Source organism: Falco naumanni, chromosome 16, assembly GCF_017639655.2.
Source record: "Falco naumanni isolate bFalNau1 chromosome 16, bFalNau1.pat, whole genome shotgun sequence".
In the NCBI taxonomy this organism is placed as follows: domain Eukaryota; kingdom Metazoa; phylum Chordata; class Aves; order Falconiformes; family Falconidae; genus Falco; species Falco naumanni.
In genome coordinates, this window is record NC_054069.1 from 3194153 (window position 1) to 3212737 (window position 18585).

Sequence of the window (18585 nt, forward strand, 5' to 3'; positions counted from 1 at the left end):
GGATTAGGCAAAAATTTGTCTGCACTTTTGAACTGTTTTCACAAGCGTTGCCTCTCACTCCCACGCAGGAAGCAGGAGAAGAGCCGGCCTGTTCCAATTAGGGCTCCTCAGACCGAAAGGGCAGCAAAATTCAGGGGGGGGGAAAGGGAAAGAGGGACAGAAAGCTGGAAAAAAGGGAACAGAGGGAAATCTGGGAAGCAAGGACGGACTGGGAGAAGGGGTGAGCACAGGGAGAGGCACTGGCTGGGGATGTGGGGATGGGATGGGAGGAGAGAGGCAGAGGACCAGGCAGTATGGAGGGGAGATTTGGTTCCCCTTCCTGCAGCAACTCACCAGAGACCAGCCCTGCTTCCCTCTGCAAGGAATGGCACAAAAGGCACAGACATTTGCTATTTTAATTTAAAATAAATATATTTCTTTTGGGGGAAAAAAAAAGAAAAAGAAAAATAAGTGTTTTTTTTCTCCTTCGAGCAGTGAAAAATAAATACTCTGAGATGAAAGCTGGGCTTCAAGAGAAAAACAAGAGAGGAAACCGAAAGCCCACACTGCTTAGCGCTGCAGAAAGCACAACAAAGCCGGCTTTCTTCCGGAATTCAGCAGCTTTCTTATGGAGATGTGGTGTGTCATGGGGGCGAACTCTTCCCCTAAATAAAGGGCCTGAAAACTGTCTTTCCTTAATGCAGATAAAAGCATTTCTTCCAAGTTTGGACTCTCAAGCACTTAGAGCATCACAGGGAGTGAGGAAGGGGAAAGGTTAAGATGAGGGTGAGATGTCAGGATGCTCTGCTTGGCTTCAGGCTTTGAGGTAAGTTGCTTCACCCCTCTGTAAAATAGACACCCTCACCTGGGTGCAAGCTTGCTATAAGAGGGTGCTTGGGGGAGATACACCCATGAAGAAAACCAGACACAAAGCAACCAAAAGGTGAGGGAGGATTTGTTTTGGCTCTAGGTGTCTTCTAGCTGGCAAGGAACCAGGCAGCAGCACCAGCAGGTGAAAGGATGCTTCACCCACCATCCTGATGGTGTCAAAGTCGCAGGCTTTGCCCTCCAAGCTTGCCTGCTTCCCTTGTTCAAGCTCCTTTCCAATCCCTCTCTTTCCCTCCCAGCTTTATAATGTGGGTGTTGGATGGAGATCCTGGGAAAGCGGCATCCCCTGCAGTCCCAGGAGCTCACAGGGGAACAGCAGGCTGGTGGTCAGCTCACTCAGTCCTCCCTGGCTTTTGTGGGGGAGAGGAGGGAAAGAAGCGCTAGAGAAACCCTTGGACTGAAGCTAAGCAAAACCACAGGGCTTGAGTCAACGCTCGCTGCAATTACAGGGAAGTTTCCCCAGCCTCAGCAGCCAGGGACGGGACCTACAGTTCGCCTTTCTGCAGCAACCCAAAGCAGGACTTCCCTCCGTGAAGGGCTTCACTCCGTCCCCATTTCAGCTGTTGGGAGGAGCACAGACCGATGAAAGAAAGCACTGAGGAGATGCTGCCACCTCTCAGGCTGGGAAACAGGGCCATGGTTTAACAACGCTTGTCAAAACTATGCAAAGCAGTCAGCAAAAAGATTTTTCCATCAAGATGAAGCAACAGCAGAGGTTAGGCTGTGCCACGAGGTCGGTGTGGTTTAGCTCCAGCACCGCCGTTAACACATGCCCCCCCCTCCCCAAATCAGCTTCGAAACGGCTTCTGTCGCTTTACATTTACAGCTTTGCAACTAAAAACTTGCACGAGCCTTTTCCGAACCTGCCAGCCCGATGGCAGACTCCGGGGTTAACTAAACCTTTGTAAAACCCGTGCAGAGGCTGAACTCACAGGTCAGTGCTCTGGAGACACCCAGACCAGGAGGCTACAGCCAACACAGCGGCAACAAGGAACAACCTCCACGTGCCTAAACCACTCCTGCTCGGGAGTCAAAGCCCTTTTTTGCACCGATCAGGCCCTTTTCACCCTTCACCCTCCTGCTTTCCCAATCGAACCTCACATGAGCCGGAGATAGGATTAGCATCTCACTTTCAGGCTTGTTTGCCTCCCACCCTTCCTTGGGAGGGCTGGGAGGACGCTCCCTGCCTCCCGCAAACCTATGAGACATGCTCACCCTGTGATAATTCGTTCTAATCCCCACTAACCACGCTGCTAAAGAGCTCTAATCCCCATGCACAGGCACACACGCACTAATGGGAGCACGGGGTGGGCTCAGCAAAGCCTGTAATGGACACCCAGCCCCGACTAAAAGGAGGTCAAGTGTAAATAGCAAGTCCAGGTCATGCCCGTGTCAGCTGCCCCGCATCAATGCTCCAGCTCGGGAGATGCTCCTCTGCAAAAAAGAAGCTAAACCCCAGCTCCTCACCCCTGAGCCCCAGCAGCCAAACTCCAATTGCTCAACAGCAATGACAGAAAAAGAAAAAAAAAGCCCTCCGAAAACCCAGCAATCCCCACCGAACAAACAACTAGATATTCATTTGCTTCTTGGAAGGGTGCCCGAGGTATTTAAACAGCTCACGCCTGGGACCAGAAGCCTCTTGAAATTCCTCGCTCTCTTCAGGCTGAGCTGGAAGACCTGCAAGGCCAGCCGTGCTGGCTTCACCACCCTGGAGGTTTCCACAGCTGCAAGAGCACGGCCTGAGCCCTCCCAAAGCAAACCCATGGCTGGCCTCCATCACTCCACGGAGGAGACAGTGGTCCAGGTCATCCACACTCAGCACTCCCCAATATCTGTAAAAGCATACATTTCTTTCCAACCAGGTTAAAAGCAGGACTTCTGCTGTTCTCACCTCACATCTCTGGCTGATGATGCCATTTCTGGCATCTTCGGTGAAGAAGTGATGCAACTGGAGGATTTGTCCCAAGAGAAGGATGCATGCCAATAACCTGACATATATTTACCCTGGGCTGCAAAAGCACACACGGGATGCTACCAAGGTACCACTGTAATCACACCTGAGCAGTTCAGATCGAGCATTTCTCTAGCCAAGCAAGCCCTCACTCTCTCCTTCAGATATTAATCTCCGGCTCCTTCATCGTCCAGGGATACGGACAGACACAATGGGGATTCAGCTCCAACGCCTCCAGCTGCTTGCTCTGGGGAAGGATGGGGCTGCCAAACCATGCGTGACAGTCTCCCAGAAAGGGAGAGTGGAGATTTTGCAAGGCCGGGTTGAGGTTAATTGGCTGTACTTTGTGCGAGGAAGATGCTGTCAGGATTGGAAGTGTGAAAAGGGAAGGCTGAGATCTCTTGGCAGGGCTGCCCCCTCGCAGTAGGAGTAAGGGCCAAGGAACCTTCACTCATGTTGAGCTCTTTCATCACCCCACAAAGAGATCCCAACCCCTCTAAGTCGGCTCAAACACACCTGAAGAACATGCTGCGACAACACGTTTTGTAAGCAGCTACATATGACCTTACAGCTTGGGATGGTTTCATTGCATATCCATGGCCACATGAAATGACTCCATACCCAGAACGATCAATTATTTGGGCTGCACATCACCACAGTATGACACACTTCTGATGTAGATGGACTCCACAGATGTCCCTGCTGCTGGGAGCCCACTGGTCCAAAAGGAGCCTCAGTTATCCTTGCCTCAAAGGGATTAGACATGCATTCGCCCAGCCAAATGCCTCCGGTCTGTCTGTCCCAAGGAACTGCCCAAACTTCACTTGATTTTCAGCCCAAGTCCTGCAAAAACTGATCTCTCTTGTGTCTTGGCCTTAGCCCTTGCCCCAAGGCTGAGTCAATGCCACGTCATGCCAGACACGAGGGTACCACATGGCAAGGCACAATCTGAAGTGCCCTCAAGCTAGGATGATGTTCAACCCCCAAAATATCTCTGTCCACATCAAAGTCGCTCTCCTCCACTCACCAGCTCTCTCATTCATAAACCAAGAATGTTTGTTAAAGCTGGAAGGGCTGGACCTGCTCTGGAGACACGTTGGTGGTGTTCATACAATAAAAGTGCCTATTGGTCATGAGTGGAAGGTGCCCTCAGATACTCCTATGGCATTGCTCAAGCCCAGGACATCTCCACATAATGCAGAGAGCACGAAGCCAGTGATGCAGAAGGGATCGAGCTAATGACAAGGAAGGAAGGCTCAGCAGCTTTGGGTCACCTCCCGAGCACGCATGCTGCCCCAGGGCAGCAGGGTATGGGGGTGAAGCTTGCCACATCTCTCTGCAGCTGCAGATTCCTGCCACCTGTCCCACCCCCACCTCCACAGCCTTCCTGGCCAACCCTTCCCTTCAGGGCAATGCCAGCCAGACGTACAGCCAAGCGGATTGCTCAATGGCAGGGTGCAAGTTACAGCGTATCGCATCCCCCACGGACTGCAGAGGGATCACTGCTGCCTTACCCAGAACAGCCCTTCTTAACAGCTTTCGACAGTATCTTTTTTTTTTTTTTCCATACAGCAAGGAGTGTTTCAGTTCTGCCCAGGAAGCGCAGGCAGCACTCAGTGAGCAAGGTGAGTAGGCGCGGAGGAGAAGCCCAAGAGCTTTACCCTGTCCTCACCTGGTGACCAACAGGTCCCCATCTCACCACCTCGTCCCCTTCTGCCCAGGGACCTGCCACCACACAGGAGGACTCCAGGTCTGTCCTCCCTTATCAGGCTGAGCTGTCCAGTTGTCTTTGCAGTTACCAAAGAAGAGGAGAGATTAGGGTATTTCGCTTTGAAATCAAACAAATAATTGCACAGGCTTTCTGCAAACAGACCAGGGTTGGGAGGTGAAAGCGCGGCTGGTAAATCTCAGCACTGTTTGCTCTGACTAAATAATATTAGACCAAAGATAATCAATCATTTTAATCAACAAAATTATTTATAACTCTTTAGAGCAAATAGTCAACTCTGCGAACAGCTGCCAAGAGATGGCAGGTAGCATAACGATCCACATACCTCTAATTCCCCTGCGCTAGATACAGATTTACTTCTTTGCATCACTGGATTTACTGCCACTGAAGACTTACACTTGCAAGTATCCTGACCCCTGCTCTCTGAAGGTATGCTTCCCCTCTCTCTGTGGCTCACAAATACACACAATAGCCCCCTGCAGCTGAAATCAAAATGAGAGTAGCTCACAATATTCACTGCACACTCCAAGCACCTTCCCTACACCAGCTGCATCTCTCAAGCACAGCACCATTTAACAGGAGGGGAGAAAGAACCAACTAAGCAGAAGAGGCAAAAGATGCTCAAAGCGAAGGACCTGCTCTCTTCGCTTTGCTGCCTGAGCCAGCTCCATCTCCTTGGTTCACCAGGCAGCTTTCAGGTTTATGACTCCACCAATGCCACCAAATGACACCTCCATGAGCACCATCTACATCCCAGCCCACAAACAAGGGCCACACGCTCTGCACCCATTGCACATTGAACATTTCCACCCACCAGCCCCCAGAGAGGCGTGCTTTGCACAGATGACCGCAGCAACCACAAACCGAGGATGAATTTGCTGGCTGGGCTGAAAGCCATGCAAGCGAAGGTATCACTGCGGCAAGGTGAACGAGGGTCAACTTCACATCGGCCTTGGGGCCAGGAGGGGGGACAAGGGACAAGGCCATTCCTGGATGCCTGACTGGAGCCCGACACTGTTTCACCTCCCTGTTCCTGGAGAGTGAACCAAGCTGCTCAGCTCCTCCAGCAATAAAGGCCAGAAAGGGCCCTGAGAGAAACCTGGGAACCAAAACTCTCCAGCCCACACCAGAAAGACAGCCACAGAAACACCAGTGCCAAACCAATTTCATGGAACGATTCTCCTGGTATTAATTTATTTTTAAGCAGACAAGGAAACAAACGCAAAGAACAAGATGATTTTCCCAAGCACCCTAGGTAGCTGAAGAGCCCTGAGTTAAAACTTCTCATCCAGGGTGAGCACAAAGCTCCTGGACTTTGCCTCTTCTGGGCTACACCATGCAATCTCCAGGTTATCACGATCCTCATGCACAAGAAGCAAGAGTCTTCTCGATCGACCCCGAAAAGGTCTTCTTTTCCAGCTGCTGCTTCTAGGAAACTTCCCATCAGGGAAGGGACCAGTGCAGAGATTGGGCCAAACAAAGCCCTGGGAAGATGAAGAAGGTGGGAGTAAGCTGGGGAAGGCAGCCAAAGATGAACTGGGCTGCCCCATCAGCTTCAGTCATCCCCATCCCGGAGCCAAGGGCTGTCCAGGACAGGGATTATGTCACCTATTGGCCTCAGCCTGGGGAGATGGGAGAGCAAAAGGCAGGCAGGGATAAATCAAAGCGGCTGGAGGTGCTCAGTGCTGCCCAGCGGTGCTCAGTTCAGCCCAGAGGAAGCCCGAGCTTAGAGAGGGAGAGAGGCTGAGACACTTCCAGCCCTCGCATCCACCCCATGCGCAGCATCCGGAAGCTATTAAGGAATTACAGCCTCCCTGGCCCCGAGCCTTCCCCGGCAGAAGTGCCTGGGAGCAGATGGTGAAAGGGCTGATTGAATTCGGCTGCTCAGGCCAAGAGGCTATTAGGAGGAGACACAAATGGAGGAGGGGGTGGAGGGGGTGTCACTTGGCAACTTGGGAGACTGCATCCCTGGCCAGGAACTCTGGGAATCCTCCACCGACCATAACAAGCTTGGAGGAGCTTCGACAAGGTTCTGGATGTGTGGCTCGGGGGTGTGAGCCCCCCTGCTGCCCTGGGTGGCTTGGTCCTGTGCTCCTGCTGCTTAGGGGTTGGGGGGAAACCCTAAGTGTATGAGGAGCGGTAGCCACAGGCTGGTTCCTCTCCCCAGGCATCTCCATCTCCAAAAGCAGCAAGGCCGCTGCAGTGGATGCGCACCCTTCCAGGGAGGCAGGATGCCTGCAGAGACCCGTGTCCCGGCGGTCACAGCCCCAGGAGCTGTGTGCTCCCGAGCCTTGATCCCAGTTGAGGAGGCACAAGAGCTGTCAGCTCAGCAGCCCTGCCCACCCAGGGGGCCAGCCTTCCTCCCTGAAAAATGCAGGTTTACAAAGATCCTGGATTCCCAACTTCATCTAATCCTACCCCATTCCCAGCACCCGTGGGAAGGCACTGGGCATGGGACCAGACCTCCCAAAGTGCCTTCAAAAGGGGATGGGACTCAAGTGACTCTGGATGGGGAGGAGGTGGGGAAAAAAGGAGAGGGCAAGAGAGGCACGTAAGATGGAAAAAAGTCAGCAGGCAAAAAAAAGCATAAATACGATTTGCAAGTCATCCCACAGCGCCAGCCCCACTGAACGTAACACCAGCGCCGCTGCGGCACAAACTCTGATGGAAGAACTCAAATTGCCTGGGGACGAAGGAAGGGTTTGAAGCCCTCCGTGAGAACTGGGGGGAAAAAAAAAGAGGAATGACCCCAAAATCAACATAACCCCAACCTCTGGGCTCTCTGCCCTGGCAAGCCAGCTCCAGCCTGCCATACCCCTGTGCCCCTGGGGGGGTCAGACACTGGTTCCAGGGCCCCCACACCATCCCCCATCTCTGAATCCATCCCTCTTTTTCCAAGGCAGAAAGGTCCAACGAGTCCCGCTGAGCTGCCCTGGCTGACTGCTCCGGCTCCCCAAGGTTGGGAAATCGGGAGCCTCGTCAGGGCTCTGCCGGAGGGGCGGGCACGGAGTGCTCCGTGACCATAAGGGGATCTTTTCGAAGCAATCTTTTCCGAGACAAGTCACGAGATTATTTCTTGCCTGGAATTTGCTCCCGCAGCTCCCATCGGCCCCGGACTGCTGAGTCAAGAGACCGCCAGGGCTGTGCCCTCCAGATGAGTAAATAAATTGCCATGGGGAGTGGTGGGGAGGCTGGGGGGGGGGACGGCGCCCGGCGGGGCGCAGGATGAAAGGAGGGAGGGGACCTGATGACTCCTCAAGCCTTCAGCCGGGGACGCAGCCCGGCTTGGCAGCCGGCTTCGCTGCTGCTTTGCAGCGCACTGAATTAGTCACCAGATTAGCGAGCGCAGTTACACACGCTGGCGCACAGCTGTTTAAAGGCACACTATCCTTCCCCTTTGCTTTTCTTCTTTTTCTCTGGGGAAGGGGTGAGTTCCCCTCCCCACCTTCTTTTTTTTTTTTTTTCGTTTGTTTTTAGTCCTAACTCTGCCTTTCAATGAGTGCTTGGGACCAGCAGCCAGCAAACTCCCTGGGAAGCCAAGGAAGAGGCAGCAGCCCTCGATCACAGGCTGAGGATGCCAAATGGCTCAGGCTGGTGGCAAGAGGGCTGGTTCACCCTGAGAGCAGCTCAGCGCCGGGGCTGCCTCCTCCTCCCTGCTGAGCTCCCTTCCCTCCTCACCCAGCTGACGTTACGCTGGTCCAACGGGCAGTCAGGTCACTCTATAGGATCCATATGGTCCCGGCACTTGGCTGTTTGAAAGCAGGAACACGCGAGAGTCATCCAGCTCAAAGGCAAAACAGGCGCACGGCCGGGGCCTTTCAAGTTGCAAGCTTTAGAGCCAGCTTCAAATCTGGAGCCGCTTAAAGGGATGGAAACCAGCCCCAGTGACTAACCACCCTGCCGGGCCATGGCTACCGTGACAGCTTCGAAACCCCACTGCTGATGCTGGAAAGCGAAACTTTCCCAGCGCCGCAGCGGCACCGGGCTTCCCAGAAGTGGGGACAGCCCTCTGCCACCAAGCGCACATTTCTTCGCATCCCTTCGAAAGGATAGGTCCAGGAAACGCTATAGGGTCAGGGCACGGCATGGGGAGCCACGATGCTGCTACCAACCTGCCAGGCTCATCTGCTGCCTGGGGCTGATGCTGGGGATTGAGTAAATGAGTTTTTCCCCACTTCCGGCTGCAAACAAGGAGGAATTGCATTTACTGACCTCACAAAGCGGTCTGGAGAGACAGAGCAGTTGAGTAACATGCCTTGAGCATTTTAAAAGAGAAAGCTCTTGGCATTGCATTTTAAAACCGCTTCTAACAATAATGTGTAAAAAAAAAAAGAAGAAGGAAAAGAAATAAGACCCAAATTTCACGTGTTCCACTACATCTTTTTTTAATTTTTTAGTGGAAAAAGCCAGGAGTACTCTGCTTTTGCAAGTTGTTTCTTCTGACAGTTCAGGTTTCGGTAAACAATTTCTCAAAACTAAAAGGTAAGAAAAAAAACCCTTGCTGCTTCCAGAACACTGACCAAAATTCAGTGGTTTTGCACAAACACATGCAGACACCTACGAAAAAAAAAACTTTCATGTGGGTCAAAAAGCCACATTTTGATTATTGTGATACATGGTGCTGACAGGGGAGAAAAAAAAAAGCAACAGAAAACAAACCCCAAAGCACTTCCCAGTGTCCAGCTCCAGTTTCTGGGGTCTACTGGCTGCAACATCAGCAGCAGCTTTCCCTTAGTCAGCAGTTTTATCCGGAGACCTCCAAGGACATCCCAGGAGAGGCAGCATCCCAGTGGAAAACCCTGCCCAGGACTCCAGCCGCCACAAGGATGCGCAGCCCTCATCCTGCTGTGCAAGACACTTGGTTCCTGGAGGTACGCAGGGCTGAGCCATGTGCCTCCCTCCCAGTCTCGCTCCCAGCCCAAATCAGACTCAACCAGCATACTTAAGCTGGAAATGCCGAGAGGCAGATGGGTCCTGGCCTGCGCGGCGCTGTGGAGGACTCAGAGAGGTGCAGTACAGCTCAACACAGACCACGAGAAAAACTAAATACTGCAAGCAGAGGGAGGCCTGGACCACATGGCTGGGGATGCTCCCACATCGCTGCTGCAGGGTAGTGGGGCCACTGTGCCTCAGTTTCCCCTGAACCCAGGTCTCATCAAGCTTTTCTTCAACATCTTTTGGAGTCAGAGGCCCCCAAAGCATGCTGCATTTTAAAAAAAAGCAAAGTCCCACTGGCTGGCTTCTCCTGTGCTCCCCACCAGCCATCTGAAGAATGCCTTGGAATCACGTCAAATATTTGAAATGAGATGGGGGGGAGAGGGGGCATGGGGAGGGGAGTGCTGGGGGAGCTGCTCTGCTTTTGACTCAGTGTCTGGCTTCTTTCATCAAACCCACATTCCTACTCATGCCATCACCCTCCGGGAAAGTGCGACAACGTACATAATCCATGTGGAGCCAATTTAAAATCCCCTCCGTGTAAGAAAAAGCATTTCGTTCATTAACAAGCTCTGAACGCTTAGCTGGGGTTAGGAGCCGGCCTGCAGCTCCACAGCCACCCCAGCAACATGGTCTTCAGCAGGGAAGGGCTTCCTACGCACAGGAGAGCAATCCTCCTTGCAAACCCACCCAGGGTGCTGAGGGATGCTGAGCCAGCACAGCTCAGCCCACCGGACACTTTTTGCAGCATGTTCTAATGATGAATAATGATGAGTTTTCTGCAGCAGCAACCTGAGATGGAGGTCTCTGCCTCGTCTGGCTTTACAGGAAAGGTTTACCAGGAGCAAAAAAAAGCTGGAAAGCAGGGGATTGGTGGAGCAGTGGATTGCTGCTGTGTCCAACACCACCTGAGAGATGATGGGGACAGGAATTACAGCCCAGGAGTCTGACCAGCTCAGACCCAGACAGAGCCCTGAGACCCAGACAGAGCCCAATCCACAAGAGGGGCTGCTGCCAGCACACAGCAAACAGCTGAGGGCTCACAGTGACCTCTTGATTTGCAACTCTCATTCCCAAACCAGAGGGACCCACAGAAATGTGGGGATTTTCCTCTCTGGGAAATAAAGCTGCTCTTTCTTCCTTACATTTGTAATACCATTCTGGATATTTGTAATATCCACAGGCTGCATGCCTACAGGAACCAGATGCAGGACCGAATGGTTGCGCTGCACCAGCACAGCATCCCAGCTTCTCCCAAACAACAGGTCCACCTGCACAGTGCATGCAGCAGGTTGCCGGACAAAGCCAGGTACTGACAGCAATTCAAGGCACGCCAAAAAATTGTGCACAGTCAGCAAGACCAGGAGAGGTGATGGGGAAAAATGTATCACCTGCTCAGTCCTGCACGTATAGATATCGCCCCAATGACTTGATGCTGTTCGTGGGACAGAAGAGCAAACCAGGGCTCAGATTTTTGCCAGTTGAGTGGGGAAAAAACACACCAAAGCCCACCACAAAATTAGGTGCAGTTTCATCCCACGGTTCAGAAAAAGGTGAGCAATGGTGGAGAGCTCTGAGTCTGCCCCCCATCCAGGGCTAAATAAACCAAAAGTTACTGAGCCACCCACCACACTGGAGAAAGGAACAGAACAACTTCGAGCACTTTTGAATGCAAGCACCCAGACCTCTGCCTCCACCTAAACACAAGCAGCCTAGCAGCAGCTCAGCCTTTGCATGCAAACATTTGCAGCCTGTTAATGTTAAACGCTTTCAGATCCAGCGGGTGTCTACAATCTAGATACAAAGGCTGCGCCTTTTAACCAAATTACAAACTGAAACCACCCTGGGTTAGTTTTTTCGTTTGGGTTTTTTTTTTTGGTTTTTTTTTTTTTTGGTTGGGGGTTTTTTGGCCACCTCTCTGGACCTGACATCAAACTGTATCCCCTCGGAATGCAAGTCCCTTCGGTGTTCAGCTGGTAAAGACACTTGCCAATTTGCACATTTTCATGTTACTACCACCGAAGTCTGCTGCAATTACAGGCACAAATCCTCAAACCTGGGGAAGCTGGGCTGGACAGAAGAGAGCAGAAGAGAGCACATCTATAGGCTGGATGTGCAGGGCCATACAGCAGGACTGAACCCAGCTTTGCAAGGGTCACCTTCGCATTCGAGACCACTAGAAAGCTGTTATCTCTGGAGCCATCTCGCAATTTTGCAATAGGCAGGACTCAAGTGGCCCCCCTGCAAATTCCACTGCACCTGGGAAAAATGTAGGAGCTTGTAGGAGAATCAATAAATATTTATTGTTTAACCAGCAGTATTTTGACTGGAGATGTAAGCATGGCCCCACGCCAGCGAAACCAGAGCCTTCTTGGCCAGCACTGCAATTTTTTTTTCTGTATCTAGCTGGAAGATTATAAACTACACAATGAAGAAAAAATAAAAATAAAAAAGAAACACAGGCAGCGAGCAGCTTAGTCACGGAAGAGGAACAAAAGAGCTGAGATGTATAACTATGTCGTGGGTTAAAAAAAAAAGGGGGCTGCAGGCCCAATTTTTGGCTGTGAGACAGCTGTACAGTTTATATCGGCTACAGATTTGTCCCACAGCTTCTGCAGTGATGAGGCTTTATGCTGGATCAGAGCATATATCCACGGCTTCAGTGGAGCTACACGGATCTGGACAAGCTGCAGACCGGCCCACACCTCACAGCCAAAAGGCAAATCTGGGGAGTCAGGTCTTGACCTACAGAGGCACAATCTGGCACACATAAGGAAGACCCCAGGTTCTGCAGGGATCCCCCAACCTCACAGCACAACGAAGAGTCAGTCGCTGGCTCCAGGGCTCAAGTCGGGCAGATCATCCCCTCCTTCTTCTCTTCACTTAGTCCCCTGGCACCATCCTACCAAGCACAGGTCTTCCCCTGAGCAAAATACGTACATCTGGAAGATGCCAGCAGCTCCATCCTCTGGATCCATTCCAGGGACAGCAATGACACCTGCCTTCCTAAGCCCTGTGCCATGCAAGGGCCAGCTGACAGTGCAAAAAAGCTTGCTTTCCTTGCCTGGGAGAAATCCACATGGATTTCTTCCTTCCTTCCTTCCCCAAAATCCCAGCTGATAGCAGTACCACAACTGAAAACAGCCATTTGGGATAACAGATCTGCGAGTTTGTATCCCTAACCGTATTCAGACAATAGTCTGGTCTTACACTTACCTCTTCCCCAAGTGCCTATGATGTATCTGCTGTCATCGCCAACTGGTGAAGAACACCAAGCCACCTTCCATTTTGCTGCCAGCATCAAACTGCAATCTCAGGGTCTAACCACAGGACAATCTCTGCACCCTAAACCTGATCCCCACCGCCCCCTCAGCTCAGCCACACCGCAGGGATCTATTCAGGAGGATCCAGTCACCGCTTTTTCACAGCAGCATACTTAAAAGCCGGTATATCAAAAGGCTCCCGCGGTAAAACTCAGCGTGCCACAGTCCCACTGGAGAGCACGCGCACTCCCGGCTACTTGCTGCCTGGCCTGTCAGCAATCTGCTATGGATTTGGGAGAGCGGGGTGGCATACGATGGGCTCCTCAGCTTGCTTTGCAGAGCTTCATTGCAGCATTCCAGCATGAGACTGTGTTATCCCTTCATTTTATAAGGCCTATCAAAGCATGCCACGCTGTAATTACATGGCAAATTAGCGGCCACTTCATGTAACAACGCTGCAATTACACAGTTGTTACATGCTTTGGGGAGTTTATGATGATAAAATGGAAGGAATGGGGCTTTGCTCCTCCTCCCTGGAAATCTAACTCCCTGTATCCAGGTTAAAAATGCTGTAGTCAGGGATGTGCTTTCGCGGGTGTATCACTTGAAGGAAAGGTCGACGGAGCTGGCCTCCTTCCACCTCTTTTCACAGTTTTGTCCCTTAAGCAGACAGAGTTGACACTAAAGCTGGAGCTGGTGGCAGCCAGGTGCATATAGTCCCCTCCCTCCTGGGAAACTCTCATTACCCCATCCTAGCTGGATACCACAGTAATGGGCATTCTGTAAGCGCATAGAAAGATAATTGCTCTTTTTCAGTTCAAATTCTCACCTTCTCCACAGGCAATCAGCATTGAAAACACCAGAGGAGCCCAAAGCTCTCAATTTATTAGAGTCTCTCGCCCTTGTTGGCTGATGATTCATGCCCACACAGAGCAATCCACAGCCAAAGCCGAGCTCTCACCTTTGCTGTTAATGCAGAAGCAAAAAGCATTCAGAAAGATGCTGGATGCAACTCTCTGCATCCCTGAAATCATTCACCCTTCAGTGCTGCTTCTCCTTTCCCCAGGCTTTGCTGGGCTTCCAGACAAATGCTCTGGCAGTTTGTGTGCATGCAGCCCATCCCGGCGAGGACAGGTAAATGCTCTTCTAGTACAACAGATGCAGAGGAAGGGACAGAGGACAGAGGACATCTCAAAGCAGAGAGGGAAATGCTGCTGTTCTGCTACTGTTTCATCCCACTTTGTGACAACGTGACCATGCAAGCCACCAACAAGACCAACCTCTTAACAGCAGCAGGGAAACTGAGTCAGCCAGCAGCTGCCACAGCTGTAGGGACCAGGCTGAAGCCTGAGTGCAGTGCAAGGATAACACAGGATCAAGTCTTCCTTTTTGGAAGAGAAGATGTTCCAAGTCCCTGCACACTACTCTTACCCCCAACCAGCTCAGCAAATCACCTCCCCTTGAATGGGCTGATCCAGCTGTGACCCTATTCTGTGCATATATATAAAGAGCTGGGAGCGAAGGTATGGCTGGAAACTTGCCCCTCCTAGACAAGATCGAGGGAAGGATGATGGATCCCATCCTAAGACCATAATGAAGATGTATTCTGATTCATCAAGTACTTTGCCATTTCCCTGCAGCAGGGCACTGTGGAGGAGGGTATGCATTTTCCAGAAGGCTTGCTTTAAATGCAAACCTCCGTATTTGCCTGCACTAAAACTGAAAGCAAAGGACAAAAAGATTGGCCTGGCTCTGGGAAGGGGAAGCAGCGTGATTCAGGCAGGTCCTACATCCAAAAATACACTGCATAGAAGCTGTGCGCTTCCCCGTACCCTGCAGCTACCACAGCAGGAGAAATCTTGCTTCAGCCTCAGCCCAACGTTGTCCCAAACCCTAAACAGAGGGAAAGGCTCTTGCCAGATAAAAATAAACCCCTGGGATGCCACCCACGCACAGGCCAATGGAAACAATGCGTCTGTCTCCCAGCTGTCCTTAAGGTACAGCATGTGAAGCACCGAAACACACGGGGTCCTTCCATCTCCCAGCAGTCAGGATTTCTACGCTGCATGTGCACAGACCTCTTTTGATGCCAGGGAGGAATAAATCCATCACCGCACCCGTAACACACCTGCAGAGAAAGGAAGCAAGAGGGGGAGCGGATGCAGGAGCATGGGGAGCCCAGCATCTCTGCCTCACCTGCAATGCCCAGCATCACCACCGGCCATTAAGCCCTTCCAGGGCACCTTGTGGTATGCCTCGGGGGCAGCAAGTCAGCAGCTTCATTAGCAAAAAATGCTACCCTTCAGTATTTGGGACTCCCAATTACACACTGCCAGCTTCCAGCAAGGGTTGCGGAGCTGCTTTTAACTCTGACCACGGAGAGAGAGCATAGAGAGCTTTGCAGAACTTGAGGAAACTTTTTTTTTTTTTTTCTGTGTTTACCAGTTGCACAGTGAAGTTCCTGTTGGGGCTGATTTTTGCATGGTTTGGGTTTTTACTGTCTGATAATAAGCCAGTAAACCAAGTCCCACCAACCCATTGATGGATCAGTCATATGTCTGCAATCAAAAGTGATGCTACTAAATACTATCAGATCCTTATAATAAAAACCCATGCACATACAACTTGCAAATAAAAGGAGGAGTCCACCACCGTGGTTTTTTGGCTCCTGACCTACTCATCTCACTCACACATTCTTGCTGGCAACAGCAGTGGGGGCAGCAGGGTCAGGGGGAGATTTGGCTTTGGAAGTTTTGTACAACTTCACATCCCCTTCAGGTTATTTTTAAACCCTTTGGACACACCGCAAATCCCATCCAACTTTTCCATGCAGAGGCTGCCTGCACGTGTGGCGTGCTGCAGGGTTTTATTTCAGGGGAGTGAGAGGGGGACGGTACTGTGCAGCCAATGCATCTCTGCAGTTTTATGGGGCATCAAGCACCTGGCGCATTAATCGTCTTGCACAATTGAAAACCTATGCCTGTAACGACTCTCCCTGCGTAAGGTTAACCCTATGGATACCGTGAAGTAAATCTGCTTTGCTGCTTGCTGGCATGTAAAGGAGCAAGGGGCTGGACTCCTCGGCGAGGCCAATGCCCATCATGAAAAGAAGGGCAATGGGCACATTTGATGGCAGATCCAGCAACCAAGACCAAGAGCTGAACAAGCTCTCAGGGAGCAGTTAAAAGTCCTCAGATGCACCCCAAAACAGGAGTAGAGAAAAATTATGTGCATAAGTTATGCCCCCTACATGTGGCATTGCTGGATCCCAGAAACATAAGCTACCAGCATCCCTACTCCTTCTCTCAACATCAATCTGACCAAGCAAGAAAGCTTCAGCATTCCCTAAAAAGTTAGAGGGGAAATGAGGTTAAGCCAGCTAATTGACAACATTGACCTTTTTGGCTCACAGTGTTAACACAACCACCAAAACAGAAGCAACTGCAGCTGAAGTCAATAGGGAGTCAGCTCTTTTTTACCTTTTTGGTTTTTGTTTTTCAGCGCTCTTCCTGCCAAAGTTTAAACTTTGGGTCAACTCTAAAAATTGCGTGCTGACATAAGCTCCAAATGAGCTTTCACAGAAAGAAAACGAGTGTAAGGCAGCACGAAACACTGAGTCCTCACTTTAGGCACAAGGCAGTTATATTGATCCAATCCTCAAACACCTAAACAACAGAGACGCCTCTGTAACACGCTCCCACCCATGCCAGGAGACTTGTAAATTTAAACAGATACTTTGGTCTGAACTAAAAAATAAACTCCACATCCCCCCAGCCCTGCCCCAATGGACCAGGTGTTTCTTCCCATCCCATTTTCTTCCCCTGCAAGCAAACAGACCGAGGTTACAACCTGAAGCACAGGAATGAGTCTCCAGTAAAATGTTCTTTTAAGCAAAGCTTTAGGAAATAGGCACAAACAGGTCCTCAGCTCTAGCTGAGCCTCACATTTAATGTGCACAGGTGCTTTGCAAAATCCTCCTCAGCATCCTATTGCATTTTGAAGTCTGGTCCTTCTGAGCCCACACCTGAAAGCCAGGCTCAGCCCTGCTGTGAGAGGCACGGAGCACCAAAATAGCTGTAACTGGCAACCAGGTTCTTTCTACATGCAGGTAGAGGGGAAGATGGATCATGGGAAAGCCGCTCTCCCAGCATCAGGCACCATGTAGCCCACTGGTGGCAGAACCCCCAGGCATGTGCTGACTTACCGGAGCGCTCTGCAGACAAGCTTATCCTGCACAAGCATCTATTTTAAGTCTGAGCACAAGCCCCTGTGCTGCTCCGGCCCGCCTTGCACTCCAGCAGTCAGCTGTCATTTTATTTCGCACATGCAGCCTGAAATCATATTGCCTGGCAGGAGCTGAGCCCCCTTTCTGGGTTTCCTAGAAACTTGCTAACTGGCAAAGAAATGCCCAACTCCAATTTAGTTTTCTTCACCCCACTGGCACTGCACAAAATCCAGCAAACCACCACTTCAGAGCAGTAGGAATTACAGCAGGGAGAGGTGAAGCAACTGGACTCATTTCACCCTCTCTTGGACCCAGAAAGAGAATTCTGTTTTTCTCCCTGCAGGCCCTCCAAGCCCCATCCTCTCCCTCGACTGAGCGAGGCAGGATCAGTTCAGTGTATGGGGTCAGCAGGCAGGCAGACGACAGCAGTATGTGAACAGCCCTTATTATGGTAAAAACTCAACTATTAGCATTAACCACAGCCTGCAGCAGTTAAAACTTAGCGCTACAACAAAAACCCAACACACGCCTCGTTTCAGTAACGTGTTGCTATCTTCCCTGAGAGCTCCTACACCCTTCCTATCCCCATTTATCCAGCTCCAGAGAAAGGGGGGAAGGGGGGGGGGGGAATCAAAGTAGCGGGCTTTCCTGGTTTAAATGTGGTAAATCTAGAGGTACCGCTGCAGTCGGGATTCCCAAATACAAGGAGTGTTTGGACCACACAAGATATTTCCAGCAAGGGATGGGGGGAACATACATCGCAGATAAGGAGCTTGTGCAGGGCTGCCAGTCCCGGTGTGGGTCACCCCCTCGGGAAAAAGGGGGGGGGGGTACCGAGGAGCTCGTAGAAAACCCCAAACCCCCCGAGTGCATCTCTCCTGCCTCCCAGGCGGAGGTGCTTGCACACATCCCCGCAAGGATGCCAGGAGAAAAGGAGGCTGGAAGGGCGGCGGGTTGTTTTTTAAGAGAAGGAGGGGGCTGTGGGGGGGTGGGGGGGTGGAAAGTCTTAAAACTGCTCGGGAAGCAAGTTCACCTTCCCCCAGCGGTGCTGCGGGGCAGAGCCGGGGAGCGCAGCGCCGGGCGGCGCCGCTCCGCTGCAACTTGGGGGTGCGCTCCGTCCCCTTTTCCCAAAGACACCCCCACCCCCCCAAAAAAAAAATACAAACCCTCAACCCTCACCGCTCTGGTATTTCCCTGCCACCGCCCTCGCTGCGCAAAAGGGGGAGAAGGGATCCAGAGGGTTCCCCGGCGAGAGGGGGCACGGAGGGGAGGGCAGGGCGCTCACCGGGGGACGGGAAGAGCTCGATGTCCACCTTCTCCGTCTTGATGATGGTCAGATCCACCGCCGCCTTCATGGCTGGGGCAGCGCCGCGGGGGCGTCGCGCCGGGACCGGGGGGCGGCGGCGGCGGCTGCTGAGCCCCGCCGTGCGCGGAGCGGGGCGCCCGGGGCAGCGGCGGCCGGGCGCCTGCCTGCCTCCCTCCTCCTCCTTCTCCTCCTCCTCTTTCCTTCCTTCCTTCCTTCCTTCCGCGCTCCCTCGCTCCTCTCTCCCGCTCCGCTCCGCTCTGCTCCGCCGCCCCTTCCGCGCTCCCCCGCAGCCGCTCCGCCTCGCCCGTC

At 52.0% G+C, this 18585-nt stretch overlaps 1 protein-coding gene across 4 annotated transcripts in view; it reads right to left on the bottom strand.

Annotated features, from left to right (window-relative positions):
* The window catches only part of ETS1 (ETS proto-oncogene 1, transcription factor), a 74713-nt gene that overhangs the window by 26529 nt on the left and 29599 nt on the right, over window positions 1–18585 (bottom strand). Inside the window, exon 1 of one of the 4 annotated variants that reach the window (XM_040616067.1) lies at window positions 18256–18414. The exons of the other annotated variants lie outside the window; for them this stretch is intronic. Coding sequence (XP_040472001.1) covers window positions 18256–18325 — 70 coding nt within the window. The 5' untranslated portion in view covers window positions 18326–18414. Of the gene's footprint in view, window positions 1–18255; window positions 18415–18585 lie in introns of those variants that run through there. 4 annotated transcript variants of the gene reach the window in all.